This window comes from Medicago sativa, chromosome 4 (assembly GCF_051527215.1).
Source record: "Medicago sativa cultivar Bolivia chromosome 4, Bolivia_mono, whole genome shotgun sequence".
Lineage (NCBI taxonomy): Eukaryota > Viridiplantae > Streptophyta > Magnoliopsida > Fabales > Fabaceae > Medicago > Medicago sativa.
The window spans coordinates 58,169,842-58,191,340 of NC_140752.1; the positions used below are offsets into that span (position 1 = coordinate 58,169,842).

Consider the following 21,499-nt stretch of genomic DNA (forward strand, 5'->3'; position numbering starts at 1 on the left):
ACTTGCAATATGTAATAAAAAGAGTCAGAATGCACACATGTGAAAAAGAGACCTTAACAAGGTCTCTTGCAAAATTTTATCAGCTGAAACTTGGCTTAGGTTAATCATTTTCCCATATTACCCTTCATAAAAAATCACCAACATTATTGGAAAAACCTCAACTTTCTGCCAACAAGACCAAAACCAAAACCAAAACAACCTTAATGTTGTTCTGTCTTCTTTGAAAAATCTCTATCATTCCCTCAAAAGATGAACAGAGGTTTAGAACAAGACATCAAAGTTTCCATTGCTTTTGATTTGGACTGTTTTACCCTTTGAAAAATCAACCATGATTTGAAAATGTTAAAACCTATGATTGAGTTTCTTCAAACTGTTAACTCAACATTTTATCTGATACCAAGTTCAAGGTTTTCACATTTTTCTGATAAAGGTTCAAACTTTGTGTCTTCCCATTTAGAATCCATGAAAAAGCTTGGATTTTTCAACCATAACAATATCATAAACATTGCTACCATTGTCCCAAAAGAGATAAAAATCAGTACTAGAAAACTTTCAGTTACCACAATCCCTATAAAACTAACCCCAATTCCCGAAAAATGTAACTGAAGCTGTCATAATAACTATAGACATGATTTTATTAAGTCAGAAATTTGTACAGTAACAACAAAAAACAATAGCTAACAGAAACCCTAAAATCACATTATCAATTGGACTAAGCTCAAATTAGTAGTTGAATCGAAAACTGAATTGAAAAACAAAGAAGAACAGAGGGGAGGTCGCACGCACCTTATGAACTCAACTGGTGAGTTCAGAGTAACGGAAAGAGTTGTATTTTGCGCTTTTCTGTAGAAACAAACAAATATCAATAGAAATCAAGAATAGTTCTGCAAATGTAACATTAAAAAATAAAGTTTCTGAATGAGAATTTGAAGAAACTCTATGAGGAGTTTTAACAAACATGTTAAGTGCATAATAAAAACATTGAAATGTGAAGATTATATATGATAAATAAGTTGAAACAAAAGACATTGAGAATTACCACAATAAATGAAGAAATGAAATTTTGTGATGATTTTTGTCTCTCATTTATAGTCAAGAATTAGGGTTAGCAAGAGTGTTGAGATTGTGACATGTGAAAGGATTTGCTGTTGAATGCTGAAAATGAAAGGATTGAAAAGCAAAGAGGAAAAGAAGGTTTGTAACATACTGGAAGAGGAACGATTCAGTTGCTGTACTTGCTCTGCCATACTGTGCTACTGCCATGTGAGTGGTTAATGGACCATATCAACACTTTTAACACAAAACGATTAAATTGATTCAGATTTGACAAATTCAGTGAATAATGTGATATTTCGATAAATTGAGGGACGAAACTGATTGGTCCTTGCAAATTCAAGGAGGAAGTTTAGTCGAGTATTCACTCAAAATTTATCATTTAAGATAGAGTGATCATACATTTTAGTCTTCAAATTTGCATGTTCCGGTCAATTTCATCCCTCAATTTTTTCGAAATAGCAAATACATCCCTGAGTTGCTGTTGCTTTGCCATACTGTCCTACTGCTCACTTTTAAATTTTTTTCAATTTAGTTATACAATTTTTTAACGAGTAAATACCCAAATTCGTCCCTGAATTTGCACGAATCGGCCAAAAACATCCCCCAATTATTCGAAATGCACGCTTGGTCCCTGAATTTAACAAACGTCAATCAAATTAGTCCCTACGTCCATTTGGGGCGTTAACGGTGATGACGTGGCCGTTAACCTCTCAGATGGGTTGCCATGTCAGATGCCACATAAGCAGGGACTAAATTGATATATAATGACAAAAAATTTCAAGGACGAAATTGATTGATTTCAGAAAATATTTTATAATACAGTCCCTATTAATTTTGAATTGCTATCAAATTGATCCCTGAATTATTTCAAAAAAACGTCAAATAAGACCTTGAATTATATAAACATATTTCCAAGTTGATCCTTGATGCATATATTTGCAGCAAACGAATTAAAAATGACAAAACACACAACTTCATCCATGGAAATATCATTAAATAAGTCATAAACAAGTCATAAGTCATAGAGGATTTTCTTAAATATTGCATAGCCAAAAAGAACCCAACTAGAGGGCATAATGTAAACAAAGCAAAATATTCCAAAAAACGCAATCTAAGCATGCATCAAGCTTCACTTCTTTGGAAAGCCGGGGGTTGGGATAAACTCCATGAACTTAGGTTGACTTGAACCGGATGGACCATAATTTGGATATGGCACTCGAACAACGCCAGGAGCAGTTGGATGTGATGGTGCAGGACCCCTCACTGGTGTTTGCTTAGGCCTCTCATTTGAAATAACTGGACCTCTAATGCCATACCTCCTTGCAGGAACACCCTGAAACAACAATTTCAATCATATCAGTCCCTGTTTAATAAAAACTTCAATCAAATCAGTCCCTGAATTTCCACACTTACTAGAAAATCAATCCTTACAATCTAACATTCATACCTGTCTAAGAACTGCTTCATTTCCAGCAACATTTCCAACACTAACATTTTGTGCAGCTTGTCCATCATTTCCAGCTACAACATGTCCATGATTTTCTGCAACACCTCCATGTCCATCATTTCCAGCTACAACATGTCTAGGATTTTCTGCAACACCTCCATCATTTCCAGTATTATCTACAACACTTCCATCATTTCCAGCATTATCTGCATTCCCTCCAACATTTTCTTCTTCTGGCTCAATATCAATCCAGTCTTTTGGTCTCCTAGCAACACCTTGCTTATTACATCCTCTTAAGTTATGACCAATCAATCCACACCTTCCACATTGAGTGTCATTGTAAGTCCTCTTCATTTGACTCCCACCAAGAGGTTCCTCATTGCCATCTTTTCTCCTGTTCTTCTTTGGTCTTCCTGCAGCCCTTCTAAGCTTTGGTGGCACATGTTTTTCATAAGGAGTTGGTTCCCAATATATTTGAGAATTCACTGGTTGGATAAAGTAGTTATAAGTTGCCCTATATGATCCAAGGGTCAACCAAGCATGGCAATGTTCTTCTGGCTTTAAGCCTCTCAGAGCAAGTGATGAACATGCATGCATACATGGCATTCCTGTGAATACAATCAACAATACAACCAATGTAAAAGACAACATTTACAACATTCTAAGTATATCAAATATAAACCATCAAAATAAGTCTAAAAATGCAACATTTACCTGTTAACTGCCAAAATCTGCAAGTACAAGTTTGCTTAAACAGATCAACATCCACCTTCACTTTGTAGCTATTTTCTATTTGATACCTTTGCATTGGAGTATCACCACTCTACAGTGGTGTCCAATTGTGACTAGCATTCTTCTCTTTCTCTAGCCTGCTTTGCTGCCAAGAACACAGTGGTCCAGCTCTCCCATCAAGTTTCATCTTGTTTTGACTCATTTTTCTCATTACATAACACCTAACTTCCTCAGCAAAAGTGAGTATTGGTTTCCCTCTATAGTTCAAGATCTTTCCATTGAAAACCTCACAAGCATTGTTCACTATGTTATCTGCCTTCCAATTTTCACTAAAATATGCTTTAGTCCATGCTTCCTTTGGCCATTTATTAAGATACTCCCATGCCTTCTGATTAAGCCTCTTCACCCTCTCCATAATGCGGTTGAATTGAGTGAGAGTTGTTGCCCTTGCACACTCCCATACCACTCCTCTCAATTCCTTATCCTTCCATTGTTTTGTGAAGTTCCTCCAGAGATGCATCACACAATATCTATGTGGCACCCCTGGCATCACTTCCTGCATGGCTGGAATCAAACCCTGCCAATGTTCACAATTACAAACAAAATTCCCTGAATTATATCACTATCCATCAAAACAGTCCGTACATTATATTATTTACTATCAAAACAGTCCCTAAATTATGTCACTTACTATCAAACCAGTCCCTAAATTATGTCACTTACTATCAAACCAGTCCCTGAGATTATATTACTTATTATCAAAACAGTCCCTGAGATTACTCTAAACCTATAACAACTATTACTATACATCAGTATGCATGCAAAACAGCTATTACTATACATCAGTATGCACGCAAAACAACTATTACTATACATCAGTATGCATGCAATTAATGGACATAACTTGAATGAGAAAAAGACTAAGATGGTTATTCATACCTTTTGCATGTCTGAGATGAAGTTCCATCCATGTTGCTCATAATTTCCTAGATCGTTATGTAGTAATTCCAAAAACCATTTCCAGTTATCTTTATTCTCCACATCCACAATGGCATAAGCAATGACAAAAATCTGATTATTTCCATCTTGTCCCACAGCAGACAAAAGTTGCCCTCCATAATACCCCTTAAGAAAGCATCCATCTAACCCAATCAATGGTCTACACCCTGCCTTAAACCCTAGTTTACATGCCTCCAGACAAACATAGAATCTTTTGAATTGAGGTGGGGACTCTGGCATTGGTGTAGTATTCATCATCACAGTAGATCTGGGGTTACTTCTCGTCAGTTCATTTGCATAATCCCACAGAAGACCATATTGCTCCCTTTCACTGCCTTCAACCAAATCCCTTGCTTCCTTTGTTGCCCTAAAAATTAAGTTGTCATCCAGAATCACCTTATAATCCTTCTTGAACAAATCAAATATTTGACCATGCTTTATTTCAGGATCAAACCTTAAGACTTTCTCAAGCATCTTAACCACCCATTTCCTATTAGCTTGTTTATTCTTGAAATCTGTAGGGCAATCATGTTTACTCACAAATGTTTTGATCTGAAAATATTTCCTCTTTTCATTCCTTGCACAATATATTACCCAATCACATGTCTCATGCTTGCAAACAGCCCTTGCCCTTGTTTTATCATTCCTCACCCAGTCAATTCCCTTTCCCTTGTGAATGGTATAATCCTTGACAGCATCCTTAAACTTTTTGAGGGTAGCAAACTCCATTCCAAGTTCCAAATTTACCTAACCAAATTCAGCATTTTCATTAAATTGAGGATAAACAATGTTCCTATTTCCTTCATTCTCATCATCAGTGCTTATTGGACTCCTTAGCTCTTCAGAAACATAACTGTCATTATCACAGCATATTTCACCTACAGGCTTTGACATTTGAATGTTGGCATGGCTAGCATTACCTTCCTCATAGAAAGAGTCTCTGTGCCCAGTCACATAATCTGCCTCTTCAAAATCACTGTCATCACTAGAAGAATCAAACATCATTTGGGGATCATCATTAATTGTGACCCCAGTCCCTCTTGATTGTCTTACTGGCCTTTTCCTTTTTGGTGCTACAGTTTGTTTTTCTTTCCCTTTTTGTGCTCCTTTTTTTGCCCCTGAATTTGTAGCCCCTTTTTTGGTGACATTTGCTTCAGTCTGAGTTTCTTGTTGTGTCACTGTTTCTTGAGGCTGAGTTTCTTGAGTAGCTTGAGTAGCACCAACAATATCTTCATCACCAACATTGTCCTCTTCATCACCAACATTGTCTTCTTCATCACCAACCCCCATTTGCACATTAGCAACCAAACTTTCTACAACACTTCTTTCTTCAGCAGTAAGTATATCAACTTCCATAACATTGCATGGTTCAGCTTGAGTTTGCATACTTCTCAGAGATTCTTCCATTACTCTCTCAAGCTCTTCCCTTTCTTCACTTGATAATGGCACAATTTCAACCTCACTTGTATCCACTACATGTTGTGCATATATTTCCACTTCATTCCCATTATCCCTTGCAACTTTCACCATATCCAAAAAATGCTTATCTGTTGTCAATGGATTCAAGCATATATTAAGATCATCTTCAGCACCTTTGAACGGCTTGAAGTACCACAACTTAGATACTTTGAAGTAGCCTCTGCAATGCTTCACCATCTTCTCAATGTCCCACAAAGAAAGCACATCAACCGCCATTTTTTCCCACACACAAATTTCACCACGAACATAATTTAGCCTCCGATACTCATCTCGCTCTAAACAACCACCATGATGCATGATTAACGTGATATTGTCTTCCATCCTACAAATTTTGCAATGCATCAGTCATATTCACAATCACAAGAACATCAAAATGCAACTCATCAGTACAAAATAGCCCTTTTTATAATCTGTTTTAATCAACCACTAATCTTGTTCATAACTACTCTAATGTTCATAATTTTTAGTAAACAAACATAAAAGCATGCAATTTTTATGTTTTACGTCTTCAACACAAAACCTTAATGTCAGTAATCTAAAACATGCAGTCAAAGTAAGCATAAACATGTCAGTAAACAAAAACGAACATCAAAGCAAGCATTAATGAACTTTAAAGGGAGAAAACGGATGCCTAAAAGCTCAAAACGAAAATCACAAAAAACGGACACAAAAAGGGAGAAAACGAACGAGAACAAACATGATTGAATGGAAAACGAACAGGAACGGCGTTACCTTATGAAATGACGAAATCTTCTATCAAAACCGATTCTTTTGCAACAGTTCCTCGCCGGAGATGATGCTGATGAAGATGATGAACGGTTAGGCGGGAAGGAGAACTGACAGGGATGTTTTTGATGTTCTGGCTGAAATGTGATCATGAAAAAGGTATAGGTATTACAAGGGTAAATTTGGAAAAGCAGGAAAAATTGAATTCAAAAGTACAATTGAAATTTTGTGTGTTTCAATCAAATTGGTCCTTGTACACGTGGCTTCCTTGTAGACACGTGTACAAGCCAATAAGCCATGCAGGAAGACAACTCAGCACCACTAACGGAGCAATTGGACGGAAGGACTAATTTGATTGACGTTTGTTAAATTCAGGGACCAAGCGTGCATTTCGAATAATTGGGGGATGTTTTTGGCCGATTCGTGCAAATTCAGGGACAAATTTGGGTATTTACTCATTTTTTAACTAAAAAATGATATATTTAACATGATCTGAAGGGCATTTGGATCCCTTTGTGATGGTAGTATGTGGAATAACTTAGGGGGCGTATTAGATTGAGATTTCAAAACACTATTTTGGCAAACAAAATCATGAAGATTTTACCCTTCAAAAAAAAAAATCATGAAGATTTTAAAAGACTTTGAGTGATTATATTAACTTTGTTGAATTTTAAAAGACTTTTTCTAAATGATATTTTACAATCAAAATTTTGAACACATGACTTTAATGGATTTATAATACATATTTTTTAAGATTTCAAATGATTTTATGAAATTTTATGATTTGAAAGGATTGTATGGATTCATAAAAAAAATTCAAAATGACTTAACTTTAATGGTCACTTATCAACAAAAACGAAATAACAAAACGTTGTCAAGTAATTTCTTAAAAAAAAAAAAAAAAAACCTTGTCAAGTAATTGTATGGTGAACAAGTATTAATATCAATGAGGACTTATGAATAATAACATAAAGAGGGTATGAGTGTGGTATGAGAAAAAATGTTACGAGTGTGCTAAAAAAATTATGGAAATCTTAAAAAGTCTCAAGGTTTTTTTTGTGATATTATTGAATGAACATGTTACAGGGACGGATGCATTTGAGAGCTACGTGAAGCTAAAGCTCCACATGAAATTTTACTTTTCTTTTAATAAAATAAAATACATGTTAAAAATAAGATTTTTTGAATGATTTGTCACTTGTTATTTGTTAATGATACCAAAAAATAATTATAAGAAATGAGGAACGAGGGATGAGAAGAACTTATATCTAAAGTTATTAAAATTTTCAATAAACATGACATTGATGTGTCTGACATGGATGCACCATATCGGCAAAGGAAGTAACTTTTCACTGAAAAACACCAATTATTTATTAAAAAATTATATATTTAATATAAAATACACAAGTTACAAGACAAACTTACCAATGTCAAAAAAAAAAAGACAAACTTACCATTTTAAATTTTTTAACTTGTGTAAATTTGCACGATGGAAAAAACTCTTCATATTTTTAATATAATTTACATTATTGTTTCTTCAAATTTTAGCTCCACGTATACTAATTGTTTGGATCCGCCACTGACATGTTATGTGTATTTTCAACTATAAAGTCTCACAAAATCCACTACACGAAAGAATCTATTGAAATTTACATACTTTTGAATACCATGAGACATTTTTTAAGTTAGGAAAAATCACATTTGAATACCACCGAATTTCGTTGCCCTGAATGATAAATCTTGATTTTCTTAATTGAATACCACACAATTTATTTATATTCTATAAAAGTTTTAATTGAATACCACAATACTTTTTTATTTTTATGAAGTCTTTTAAAATCTCATGAAGTCCCAATTCAATACACCCTCGTCTTTTTAGTCTCAACCACATTGGAATTATCTTTCTTCACAAAAAAAAAATAACAATGGAATATCTCTTTACTTTTAAGGATGCACACTCAATAAAGAGGGGAGATTGGAATGGGAAGAAGCGTATGTAGATTAATGGTCACTTACGAATAGGAGAGACCATTAATATTGATCCATGAGTTATAATTTAACCCTCTAATCTCTCAAAAATAAAAATAAAAACTCCTGTCCCTTGATATATTTTTATGAATATTTGTACCTCTCTTGGCCGGGACCTGAACTTTGGCTCGGCATAATATGACAGTCTAATTCATTACGTAACTCAACTCTCATTTGTCATGTCATTTGAGTCGGTGTCGTGGCCAACACTAAGTGACAGTAAATGAATGGTCGACTCTAACATGTATGTTGGATCATCCGACACTAATCCTTACAAGTGTTTGTTTCAAGTTTAAGATTTACATTCCTGGAAATACATGAGTAGCAAATGAGTATACTCGTGTTTGTTGATTATATTTCATTAATTCATTTTCTTAACTGATTAGTGTCACTACACATGCAAGTATCATTAAGATCAAATTACTCCTGCAAGAAATAATCAGACACAATCTCAAGCAGGTATCAATAAGAGTACATGATTTGCAGGCACTAACTGGAGATAAATGAACTTATACGTGTAAAGGTGCCATTCTTTACACCCTCTCATGATTTTCAGGCACTAATAGGTACCATTCTGATTGCTAAGTCTGAGTGCTTGTTCTTCATCATTAGAGAATTCTATGCAACAAACCAATTGAATTAATATCTAGATTATAAGTGTACTAGATTAAACTTATATCAGATGAATGGAACATATAAGTTTTGATAACTAGATTAAGAGTGTAGAGTGGGTCTTGATTGAATCCTGGAAGGCATCCATATGATCTTCAATTGAATTAATATCCTGTAACAAATATTGATTAATTAATATTATGATTATAAACATAAGAGAAACCATTAGAAAGGATTTAAAGGTCAATGAGTTGGATCTAAATATGGTTTTTGATAAAACACTATGACGTCATTTGATCCATGTAGCCGACCCCACTTAGTGGGATAAGACTTGGTTGTTGTTGTTGTTGTATTATTATAAACATAAATAATAGTATACCGATAAAAAAAATTAAAAAAGTTACAAAATTTAAGAGGATATAATTTATTTATTTTAAGAAAAACAGTCTTATTTTCAGCCACAAATGTAATAGTATAATAAAAATTCGAGAGATATAAAGTTGAGTTCATGTTCTGAGTTAATATCTAAAACAATAAGAGAGGATGAAAGTTCTAGAACAGAAAGTATATAAACTCTGTATTGAAGAAAAGAATGTGTTGTAAACGTCATACCCATACTAGTAAGGAGGAATTCTTTGACCCCATGCGTAAACTTTTTTCTACTCTTCTTTTCTTTGAAGGTGTGAAAATCTTTACCTTCTCCAACTTACTTGAGTGATTTACAATATATCGCGTAAAGTCCAACTCAGTTTTTATGTCTTGAATTCCAATAAATTCAAATGTAATGAGACTGGTTGTAAGACATTCTGGAGTTATCGATGGCTCCACCCAACTCGAGTTTCCAACCTCCTTTCTTTGGGAATTGATTTCAATTTTTCTCTGCATGTAAACCAAAAATCATCATTAGAATTGTAAGTAAAATAGTTTGAATGAAGGTTAAGTTGCTAGGACAATCTACACAAATATAGAGATTGTTTTGAATTAATTAATTTATTGATCTGTTTTATTTGCAAACTATACGTATCTTTTGCTAGGTCTTTTCTCTTCTCGTGCCAGGTATTGAGCTTATTATATTTTATCTTTAAAATAAAAATTGTGCAAATATAGTTTAAAAAAACGTCGTACACACCGCAATTACAAGATCCTTAAGTTTTGGAACACTCTGTAGAAAGCTGACGAGCATATTACAACTGCAATTCTCAGATATTTCAACCCACAAAAATAATAAATTGTGAAAAGTGAGAAGATGTAAGTTGTCAAGCTTGTCCTCCATGCTGAGAAACTGCATAAAAAAATTATAAAATGAGAATAGAATTGCATATGGGTGACTAAATATGGACCTTGTAATTAAAAAAGAAAAATATTTATTTATTAAGCTTACATGTAAAGTTTTAGATCCGAGAGCCAATGATTTAACATTTGAAAAACCTCTCATGAGTGTATACACACTGTTCAAATCCGGATACTCACAAAAGCCAAAATAGAAAATAGAAAGAACTTCCAGTGATGGGGCCTTAATCTGTAGTGGACAAAACTTAAAAACAGAAGTAGACATAGGTAAATAAACGAATAATCTCTTCAATAAGTGAAAAGAAATGTTGATGGGTATCGAAAAGATCTCATCTAAAAGAAGTTCCTCCAAATGTGGACAACCAGACAGAAAATTATTGAGATCATACTCTTTACCGTCATCAAACATAGAACATCTCACAGTTTCACGGAGATGAAGAATCTTTAGTGACGGTAAATATACATCGAAAGACGAACTGAGTGCTGGTTGAATTATGCCCTGCAATTTTAAGGCCACAAGTGACTCACACGTGGAAAGCCTAAGCGGCAATAAGATTTTTTCATGGCAAAACAGATCCAAGTCAAGTTCTTGGACCTTGAGATCTAATGCCTTTGAAACCCACGCGTGTACATCATGTGGTTGGCAGCCTCTCTCACTATGAAGACTTAGTTTTCTTATATTTTCGGTGCGTCTTAGGAGAGCAACATTCACAAATTTGATTTCTTTGGACAACAAAGGGTCTGAAATCTCTGGTAATTGAAAGTGAAGGTTGGGAATCTTGGTGCAGATTGACTCCCATCTTGTGGATAGAACACATGTTCTATAACACTCTTTTGTTGATAGGAAAGACAAAATATGACAAATCAAATCATCTGAGAGATTGCTTAATCGATCATGTTCTTCATCAGAGCACGCCATGACCTGAGCTGAACACCTGAGTAAAGTTATGACATGATTGAAGAGATTTCATTGGCAATAAACAGAGAGATTAACGCAATTTCAATAAAATTAGATTCCATAAGTAACAAATCTTAGGAATAGGTACAAAATGATTGATAAATAGAAAATGATGGAAAATAGAGGAATGAATATAAGTGAAAAATGTTTTTACAAATGTTACATGAAAAATGTTACTGAAGCTGTCATAATTGTAGACATGATTTCGACAAGGGAAACTTGCAATATGTAATAAAGAGAGTGAGAATGCACACAACGATTTTATTAAGTCAGAAATTCAAAATAGAACATGAAACTTGTACATCATTTTGTGCATGTAAATTCAAGTGCTAAGTTCCAATGACATTCTTTGGTTTTTACTACAAGGAGACACTTGAAAATGCAATGTACATTGATCTTATAAATCACAACAAACAATACATATTGAAGCACGGATACGGACACGGACACCGAAAGGGACACGCCGACACAACTAATAATTTGAAAAAAAATGACATAATTCAGTGTAATCACAAGTGTCGGTGTCGGACATGATAGGTGTTCGACACAGACACGCCTAATCCGAGGTGTGTCCGTGCTTCATAATAACTTTTAAAATCAAACTCGAAATTGTACAGCGGGCTAAGAACCCTAAAACCACATGATCTATCGGACTAAAAAAATGCATAAAATCAAATTAGAAGCAGGGAAAAAGAAGAACAGCGGTGAGCTCGCACGCACCTTTTGAACGTTGTTGTACTCGCGCTTTTCTGTAGAAACAAACAAATATCAATTGCTGCAAATTTGAAGAAAGTGTATGATGAATGAGTTGAAACAAAAGACATGCATTGAATCAGAGAACGAATGAATGGAATAGAAACCCTAAGAAGTTACGTTTGCGTAATTTGAGTCAGCGCTACACCGAGAAGAAGTTTAATTGATTATTGATCGAGTGAGACATAAAATCAAATGCTTAAGGAAAATACCCTTATTTTTAATTTTTAATTAGGCAATTTTTATTTTTTTTATATTAATTAAATAAAATTATAATTGATTTAATATATTTTTATATTAATAATATACTAATGAATATTTTTTAATAAATGGTCACTTTGATCTGGACTCTTCATCTTGATGTAACAAAAGTCCCTGCTTGAGGATTAAATACAAAGTAGTCCTTGAATGTGCACTTATGTTATCACTTTAGTCTCTAACGTTAAATAATTCTGTTAACTGATGATGTGGCAAAAATCAATATCTCTGAACATTGTTGTTAGGTCCCTGACTATGCATACACACTATCATTTAGGTTCAACATTTACTATCACTAAGGTCCTTGACAGTAAACACTTACAGGCACACAACATTTGTCATGCTTCCATGAAATGGCTGCTATTCCATGAACACACCGCATGCCTAAAAATGTGACAACAAACGCTAAATATTAGCTAACAATTCACATAACAGGTTTGGCGTTGTATCAGTGATTATTATAACAACTAACATGAAAACAAATACTAAATCAAGTGGCTTAAGTTTCTGTTCTTGAACCATGTTGTAGAAATGCACATGCTCAGATAAATAGACTAGGATAATATTTGTAAATAATCAATTTAAGTTTAGTTGAACCTAATAATCTTTCTTAAAAAATGAAATAGTATAATATGAAGTTAACATGGAGATTAAAAAGAAGAAACCATGAAGGAATTCAACATATACAAATACTGAATTTAGGAAAATGTGATTCATAACGAGACTTGAAAACCTAAAACAATTCTTCATATTGCTATAATTGATAAATTGAATTAAAATAGGATCATAGTAAACAAGTGTTTATTGTCAGGGACCTAACTGGTAGTAAATATGCATAGTTAGGAATTAACAACACGTCTCCCGCAACCACAAAACAACTTCATTGAGGAAGATGACCCGATTCTTGATGAAGAGTAACATTTCGTTGGGACGAGTTTGTGAATATTCATCTTCAATTCAAGATATTTATTTTTGGTTCAGGAACCAGTGTCATCAACACCCAACATCTAGCCTAGATGATCGACTTGTTATGTTTCATTCAACAACACAAAATTTATTGTAATTTCACCACTACCATTACCTTGGTCATTTGCTCTACTATCGTTCACTTCCTCTTTTTCCATCGACAATGGTGAAACTCGATTTCAAACAACACCTCACTCTCCGTACAGTATCTTCCATGAGGCCCCTTACCACCAACCCATCCACCCCAAATTGCATCCTATCCTTAGTCTTTCATATTTTATATATGTTTTCTGCTACTCACTCACCGCATTCTCAATCATCATTCAACTCACCACATTCTCAAAATAAAATGACATTTTCCATAAATTACATTTTATCATATCTCCAAAGTTATTGTTGGGTGATTTTGATTTTGGAACTTTGAAGAAACTACCTAGTTTAAATTTTATTGCTCTTGAGAGTGACAAAAGTATTGTCTATTGTATATGTGGGCTGAAACATGTAAGGTATCTTGAACTTTCTCATAGTTATAAGGTTGAAGAGGTCTATAAATGAATTAGTTAACTTGGATACTCTTTTACTCAATTAATGTTTTAGCTTGACAGAGTTTCCCAAAGATCTTTGGAAGTTGGTAAGTCTTCGACATCTTGAGGAGACAACTCCTGATAAATGGTTTGGAATGTCTGAGGCATTGTCCAACAGAAGCTAAGCATATGAATTTAATTGGGAAGTTACATTTTCATTGGTTGACATTGAATTGGAACGAACACACTGTTGGTGATGCCAATGATGAGTTGGAGAAAGATGATATAATTCTACATGAAATAGGTCTGCACTCCAATATCAATATGACATTTTCTAGTTCGAACTCTCATTGTTGCATGTCAAACGCCTCCGCATGTTTAATTTGCCATGCCTCAAGTGCATAGTCACAGTGATAACCCATCAACATTTTGTGCTTTAGTGACAGATATAGATCTTGATAGGTTAACAAATCTCAAAGGATGGTGTAGCTAAGCAGATATCTCAAGCCTCAAGGGGTTGTTGTCATCAGTTTGAGAGTCTAGAAAGATTGCATGAAGGTGACGTCTCTGCATGTAGGGGTGGAAGATCAATAGGTTTGATGTGGAATTTATCATGTTCTCTTCAGGCCACAATTATCCATTTCTATTAATTTAAATTAATGAAGTTTACCTTCTTTAATAATTCCATTTGTTATCATAATGATATGTTGATGTGACGAAATATGATTGTTGTAGGAGGAATGGAAAGGAAACATGTATCAGCAATTGGTGTGACCAAATAGTATTGTTTGCACTGCATAGTTACTCTTTTAGAAGTTGATAATGTAGATAAAATAGTTAAAATGATTTTTTTTATTTAATTTCTCGTTGCATATCTTGTATTAATTTCTCGTTGATAATGTAGATAGATACAAAGCATGATGAAGTTCTAAACTTGATATAGTTGCAGATCTAATCCCAAAGAGGTTCTTATGAACTTGATGGAGTTGGCATGCTGATCGAAATATGTTAGTTGGCAGGAAAGTTCAAAAGCACCTCTTCGAACACCCCTAGCGATTATACAACGTTCAGCACAGGTCGGCCATTGACACAAGGGCGGATCCAGGTGCAGTTGAGGGTGTGCACCTGCACACCCTGGAATTTTGCTATTTGCACGTATATTTCTATTTATATTGCTATTTGCACACCCTGGATTTTCGCTTTGCACCTCACATCCAAGAGTTAAGGAAGACTGACGCCTATGAGATATATTGGTGTACTTAGAAATATCATTCCAGTCATTTTTTTACTTTTATTGCTGTTAAATGTTGTTAATTATCCCATAAGTGGACTTTTAATGCTGGTCTTTAATTTGGTAGACTTTTGTTTTTCTATAAAAGCCAAAAGCGCAAAACATGGGTATAGAACTAATCTCTAAGGCTAATACTACATCAATTACTCATCCATTGCATTTGATTTTTTTTTTTAGAACAAATGCATTTGATATTAAATACAAATAAAATGTAAACTAGTATAAAAACAAAATCTTTAAACTCTGTAATTCCTGGTTATATTTTTATTCTTTTCTTTTGATTTTAAACCACATGATTACGACTAATTGTATATAATGTAAATAATACTCTTTTGAATTCATAGTGATAAATACTTTTTTATTCGAGAGGTGCTAGTGATAAATACTTGAATTATATGAATGTGGAAAATCATGTTACATTATCGACTCGTGTTAATTAATTCCTAAGAAAAATTACTAGATCAAAATTTAACTCACATATATATTATATATAATATTAATAATAACTTAAATATTAATTAATGAAGCTAAAAAATTTGCATCCCCTGACTCAGGGTCCTGGATACGCCACTGCATTGACATCAAAGAAAGGAAAAAAAAAAATCACCTAAGTTTTCGGATTTTATATTCCGGAAAAAGCTAACAACCTGTTTCGGATTATATAATCTATATAATCACAAAAACCTTCCCCATAGCCGCCACACACACTCCCAGCTTCCAAAACCCTAGCATACTGGTTTCTCTCTCTCTCACCGTTTCCAATGGAGTTTTGGGGTAACCTCATATTTCTCCTTTCATCATCTACTTTTCTTCGCTGAATAACGATTACTTGTTTTTATCGATTTTGTTTTCGTTGATTGCTTCATTCTTAATTTATTTAATAATTTATCGTTAATCTGAAGTCTGTTATTGTTAATTTGAACTCAGAACTTGTATGTACGTACGTACGTGTATTAGGTTTTGATTCATAGTTTTCTGATGTACGTTGATCTTTGAATTAGCTGCCGAGGTTAAGGTTGGAGAAACTATCAAGATTGACCCGTATGCCCATGATGCAGCAGCTATTCACATTTCTCAGGTTAGGGTTTTGCTGCTGCTGCTGTTGATGATGATGTGTTGTTATGTACTACGTTGTGTGTTTTTGTGTCTAGGGTTTACTAAATTGCTGCTTTGGTTATTTTATAGGTAGCACTTGGCGCAGCAAATAAAGGCATACCAGAAGAGCCTGTGGTTATTTACCTCGTATTTGGTGGCCAGAAGATTGTTTTGGGAACCTTAATCAGGGACAAAATTCCTCAGATAACTTTTAATAATATTCTTGAAAAGGAATTTGAGCTTTCTCACGATTCCAAAACTGCGAGTGTTTATTTCAGTGGATACAAAGTTTATTATGAATATCCTTAGTTGAGACTTATTTATTATTATATAGTTTATTCATATTTTTAGTTGATATATATATTTCTAAGATAGTTTGTTAGTTTATTCATCTTAATTTTTTCTTAACTATTGATGTGTTTTGGCCTGCACGAGTGAGGAAGAAGGTGAAACTGGTGAGGCTCTGAAATTTGTCATACAATTGTTTTTAAGGTTAGATTAAGGTTGTGTTGGTTGCTTAAACATTACTGAATTGTCCTTGCTTAAATTGTGTTAGATATAAAGAAATGAATGCTGCGTGCTGAAAATTTAGCTTGTTTGCATTATGGATTCATGCTTGCATTTGCATGCATGCAGTATTGTTTATATCTTTAATCTTTCTACTATACATCTGTAAACTGTTAAATTACTCCCCACCCGTAAATTGAAACGTTGTTTGAATGTTGCATTGAGGTTTTTTGCATTATATATTCTCCATATATCCTTCTGTTACACATCCGTAATTTGTGCTTAAATTTTTGTTAGATTCTGAGAAAGCTGGACATACAGCAATTCCTGACTCTAAGAAAGGTCCTAACAATGATGCTGAAACTTCCAAGTCTGGAGGACTCTCTTGCCGTAATTGCAGCAGGTATGCTTTTAACAAAACCCGAAGCATATATTTATTACTTTTAGATGGGTTTAGATTGACCTTTCTTTTTTTGTTGTCTTTATTACCAGGACATTCACCTCTGAAAATGGATTGCAAGAACATATAAAGGCCAAGCATGCTGCTAGAGGACTCTCTTGCAGAAGTTGCAAGAGGTATGCTTTTAACAAAACCCGAAGCATATATTTATATTTATTACTTTTAGATGGGTTGTGATTGACCTTTCTTTTTTTCATGTCTTTATTACCAGGACATTCACCTCTGAAAATGCATTGCAAGAACATAACAAGGCCAAGCATGCTACTAAGTGAAGTTGCTCGCAATTGTACTATTAAGTTGGAACACTGATTTAATCTATATATGGTTTCTTAAGTGTTAGGAAGTTTAGTCTGAGTTTGACTAATGCTACTATTAATAACTTGATCATTGTGATTTAATCTATATATGGTTTCTTACATGTACAAGTCTAGTCTCAGTTTTAATAATTTTCACAATTTGGAATATTCTTTTTAAATATGCTGTTTAGTTTATGGTGTTATTTACTATTATATATTAAAAAAAATGGAACACGGTTTCACTTTGAGGTTCACATTTTATAATGGTCTGGTATATCTTGTAAAATGTATAGCATGTCCACGGAATTGTTTGTTATAGTGATCTGACATTGGTTTAAAGGTTTAAAGACATGGTTTATAATGGTCTGGTATATCTTCTATTCACATTTTTAGTGATTAAGGATGCTCCTAGTTTAGCAGCAATTCCTCCTTAATCCAATTGTAAAATGATATTATTAAACTTTCTTAATAGACCAGGTCTTCCTAGGATGATCAATCTCCTAAACAATGATTTAGAATTTATTTTAAAATTGCAAAATCATAAATATAAGATGATTTGTTACCCTAGTTCAAATTACTAGACAACACGGTATATTTATCAAGAATAAGACTTAAGACAATCTTGTTATCAAAATGAGCTTTGGTCTAGCAATGCCAAACCACCCAAATCCCATTAATTAAACAAACGACGATTGACAATTTTGTGCACGAGAGTTTCAACAGATATACTTAGAGCACCTCCAACGGGAGGTATTTTGCACTGTCTGGCAGCATGCAATTTGAAAAAGTGAGGTATTTGGCAAATTGTACCACCAGAGTGGAATCTGAGGTAAAGTTGTGGGACCAAATATAGTATTTTTAAGTAGGTATCCAACGAAATAAGAACGCAAGAACATAATACATTAAGGATTTCACAAATTTGTGTAGAATATATTACACGCATAAATTCACTACTTTCATTATTATCTTTTATTGTGTTGGTTTTGTTGCTTCCTTTCTCCACAAATATCTGGAGATTTCCTTCCCTCATCTACAAGAAACTTTTTCTTCCGTAGGTATCCAACGAGATTTAACCAAATGACAAAAACAATAAAAAAAAAAAAAGTGTTCCTCAATGGATCTGTTCTTTTAGGGTCCATATTAGGGGCTTCCGTTATTTCCTACTTATAGGAAATTATTCGCATTTCTCACATTTTATTACCACATGAAAGGTACACGTAGTGGCAATTGCATTTAATATTTCTAATCAATAATGACTTTACTTCTTAATGAGGTTCCTGATGACATAGGGAAGAATGCCTCCATGGTTAAAGTACTCCAATTGCACCTGAAAATAGGAGAAAGTTAACAAACGGACGCAAGGAAAGATATAAATTTGAGACAAGTTTTTCAAAACGCTGAATAATGCTCTATCTTGAGAAATCCCCCAATGACGGACCACATTGAGATATAAGTTGCATCAGCAAAACACATACACATTAATCAATGACATGCTTCAATTACCTCAGTGTCAAAGCGAGCTGTGCATGTGAAAGATTTTCCGGAATCAGTTGTGATGGTGACATCTTGGCCGGGCTTTATCTCCCTGATTTTATTTGGAAGGTCAATGGTATATCGCTCGTGACCAGTCAATCCCAAGGTGTCGGCATCCTCACCGGATTTGAAGCAAAGGGGAATAATACCCATTCATACCAAATTACTGCGATGAATTCTGTCAAAACTTTTGGATATCACAGCTTTGACTCCCTGTCAAAAAAAAAAAAAATCACATCAGGTATGTCATGAATATTGGTATCCCAGATGTATTAATTAACATGCTATAACAAATGGAGGGACTTACCAATAGCATGGGACCCTTGGCTGGTGATTTTGATTTTAGAAATTTGAAGAAACTAGTTTAAATTGTATTGCTCTTGAGAGTGACAAAGTATTGTCTATTGTATATGTGGGCTAAAACATGTAAGGTATCTTGAACTTTCTCGTTGTTATAAGGTTGAAGAACTCCCAAGGTCTATAACTGAATTAATTAACTTGGAAACTTTTTTACTCACTTGTTGTTCTAGCAAGACAGAGTTGCCCAAAGATCTTTGGAAGTTGGTAACTCTTCGACATCTTGAGTTGGATTATTGCGATAACTTAACTTCTATGCCAAATGGAATGGGAAAGATGACTAATCTTCAAACACTAACAAAATTTGTGTTAGATACGACTTCTAAAGACAGTGCTAAAACTAGTGAGCTAGGAGGATTACATAATTTGAAGGGACGACTTCTGATAAATGGCTTGGAATGTCTGAGGCATTGTCCAACAGAAGCTAAGAATATGTATGGATTTAATAGGGAAGTCACATCTTCATTGGTTGACATTGAATTGGAACGAACACACTGTTGGTGATGCCAATGACGAGTTGGAGAAAGATGATATAATTCTACATGACATAGGTCTGCACTCCAATATCAAGGTCTTTGTTATAATCTAATTTAAATTCCACTGGAAAGTACTTCTTGCAAATGTCACAGTGAAGATATTACAGCAAGCAGTCAATCATTCCAAAGTGGAGTGTCTTGTGATATCAAATATACTTAATTTTAAATCACTATGCAGAGTGTTTCAACATCTCGATACACTGTGTGAATTGGAAATTGAGAATTGGGAGGAGTTTTTGATCCGTGCAATGGTGAAGATGGTTGTTACAGAATGACATGGAAAGAACTAGAGAACCTCAAAGTGTTGACGTTCCATCAAATCCCAAAAATGAAATATTTGCCTGAAGGGCTTCGGCACATTACCACTCTACAGACTCAGAATCATGAATTGTGCGAATCTTACATCGATGCCTGAATGGGTAACATCACTACAAGTGTTCGATATCAAAGATTGCCCGAAGGTGGATGACCAATAGGTTTGATGTGGGATTTATCACGTTCTCCGCAGTGGACAAAGTTAGGCTTGATCGTCAGCTGAGGTAAGGTTGAAACTATCCATTCCTATTAAGTTATATTGGAAGCTTGATGCAGGAGAAATGGAAAGGCAACATGTATCAGCAATTGGTGTGACCAAATAGTATTGTATCCATTTCTGTGTGCACTGCAGAGTTACTCTTTTAGAAGGTGATAATGTAGATAAAATAGTTACAATGTAGATAAAAGGTTAATATTATCGGTTTCCGCTAAGTTAATTATTAACTAGTTATTGACTCTAGCAAGTTAGTTTGTGTAGTAGTCCTATCATTATATAATATGTACTAACACTGAATGGGAAAATCACTCTCTTAGCAGGTTGGTTGATAAGACTGCTCAATAGACACCGACCAAGGATCGAACAAACAACATCCAACCAAATGGTTAAAAGATACAAATATCTACCACTTATGTCATATAAAGACTTTATTGATTTCTAGCTTCTGGGATTTGGCTTCCAAATTTTTGTGTCTACTGCCATGGCAAGTCTTTCGTAGGCTGCCGAGAATAATGGTAACACATACAAGTTAAGATCATAGAGAGGGAAAAACCTTAGCTTAGGATAAATATGTCCAAAACCACCTAGTTCAATATCATTATTGGTGTTTTAACTTTTAAAACTACAGGGTATCTTTATCCCTCTATGTATGCATTGTCTTCAACTTTCTCTCGCGAGTCACTGCTGCTGTTTCTTTTCTTCTTTTAAATATGAATTTTCCAATTATTGAGCAAGGTTATTTTGTTGTATCAACTTTAATTTTTTTGTATAAAAAAGAATCACACCTTTTGAATCGAACTAAGATAAAGAAATTGGGATAATAGTTTCTTTTGCACTGTGCATTATCAAATGGTCGATTGAAACATGAAACAACTAAAGTTTTTATTGTTTTCTTAAAAAATAAAATGCACACTTAAAAATTGGAATTTTAGGGATTGATAGAAAGGTGTTGGTGTTGGTATTTATGTCACAAATTCACTTCCTTACTCTCATGGAATGCAGCTTATATCATCTGAAACATAGGAGGTAATTTGAGTTTTAGTCGTTTTCACCTTGCATGTGTT

At 34.1% G+C, this 21,499-nt stretch overlaps 4 protein-coding genes, 1 long non-coding RNA gene and 1 pseudogene across 12 annotated transcripts in view; 1 reads left to right on the forward strand and 5 right to left on the reverse strand.

Moving 5' to 3' along the window:
* The window catches only part of LOC146930197 (F-box protein At4g22280-like), a 28,605-nt gene that overhangs the window by 2,550 nt on the left and 4,556 nt on the right, over nt 1-21,499 (reverse strand). For 2 of the 7 annotated variants that reach the window (XM_085701803.1, XM_085701806.1), the window contains exon 6: nt 8,898-9,251. The exons of 3 other annotated variants lie outside the window; for them this stretch is intronic. In XM_085701803.1, coding sequence (XP_085557929.1) covers nt 9,177-9,251 — 75 coding nt within the window. In that variant the 3' untranslated portion in view covers nt 8,898-9,176. Of the gene's footprint in view, nt 1-786; nt 846-8,897; nt 9,252-21,499 lie in introns of those variants that run through there. 2 more of the 7 variants (XM_085701811.1, XM_085701805.1) reach the window with 2 other exon arrangements.
* LOC146930198 (uncharacterized) lies at nt 2,007-3,152 on the reverse strand. The gene is made up of 2 exons (XM_085701814.1): nt 2,504-3,152; nt 2,007-2,389 (listed from the first exon to the last, which is right to left on the reverse strand). Exons 1-2 carry the CDS (start codon nt 3,107-3,109, stop codon nt 2,186-2,188), a joined length of 810 nt encoding a protein of 269 aa, XP_085557940.1. The 5' UTR covers nt 3,110-3,152; the 3' UTR covers nt 2,007-2,185.
* On the reverse strand, nt 3,166-6,582 carry LOC146930199 (uncharacterized; annotated as a pseudogene). The gene is made up of 2 exons (XR_015006294.1): nt 6,446-6,582; nt 3,166-3,812 (listed from the first exon to the last, which is right to left on the reverse strand). The product of XR_015006294.1 is annotated as an uncharacterized LOC146930199 (transcript).
* On the reverse strand, nt 4,982-5,962 carry LOC146930200 (uncharacterized). The gene has a single exon (XM_085700925.1). It carries the CDS (start codon nt 5,927-5,929, stop codon nt 4,982-4,984), a length of 948 nt encoding a protein of 315 aa, XP_085557051.1. The 5' UTR covers nt 5,930-5,962.
* LOC146930201 (histone deacetylase HDT1-like) lies at nt 15,786-17,656 on the forward strand. Its single transcript, XM_085701816.1, has 7 exons — nt 15,786-15,893; nt 16,121-16,197; nt 16,305-16,513; nt 16,647-16,669; nt 17,019-17,124; nt 17,214-17,297; nt 17,393-17,656. Exons 1-7 carry the CDS (start codon nt 15,881-15,883, stop codon nt 17,451-17,453), a joined length of 573 nt encoding a protein of 190 aa, XP_085557942.1. The 5' UTR covers nt 15,786-15,880; the 3' UTR covers nt 17,454-17,656.
* Nucleotides 18,357-20,422, reverse strand: LOC146930202 (uncharacterized). The gene is made up of 3 exons (XR_015006295.1): nt 19,318-20,422; nt 18,981-19,223; nt 18,357-18,804 (listed from the first exon to the last, which is right to left on the reverse strand). It is a non-coding gene; the product is annotated as an uncharacterized LOC146930202 (long non-coding RNA).

What these genes read in the sequence shown, in the direction of transcription:
- LOC146930198 (XM_085701814.1), bottom strand. Translation starts at nt 3,109, where the DNA reads ATGCCATGTATGCATGCATGTTCATCACTTGCTCTGAGAGGCTTAAAG. An exon ending in ATGAAGCAGTTCTTAGACAG is followed by an intron (nt 2,390 to 2,503) that starts GTATGAATGTTA and finishes TTGTTGTTTCAG; the next exon opens with GGTGTTCCTGCAAGGAGGTA.
- LOC146930200 (XM_085700925.1), bottom strand. Translation starts at nt 5,929, where the DNA reads ATGGCGGTTGATGTGCTTTCTTTGTGGGACATTGAGAAGATGGTGAAG.
- LOC146930201 (XM_085701816.1), top strand. An exon ending in CAGCTATTCACATTTCTCAG is followed by an intron (nt 16,198 to 16,304) that starts GTTAGGGTTTTG and finishes GTTATTTTATAG; the next exon opens with GTAGCACTTGGCGCAGCAAA. An exon ending in GGATACAAAGTTTATTATGA is followed by an intron (nt 16,514 to 16,646) that starts ATATCCTTAGTT and finishes TTTGGCCTGCAC; the next exon opens with GAGTGAGGAAGAAGGTGAAA.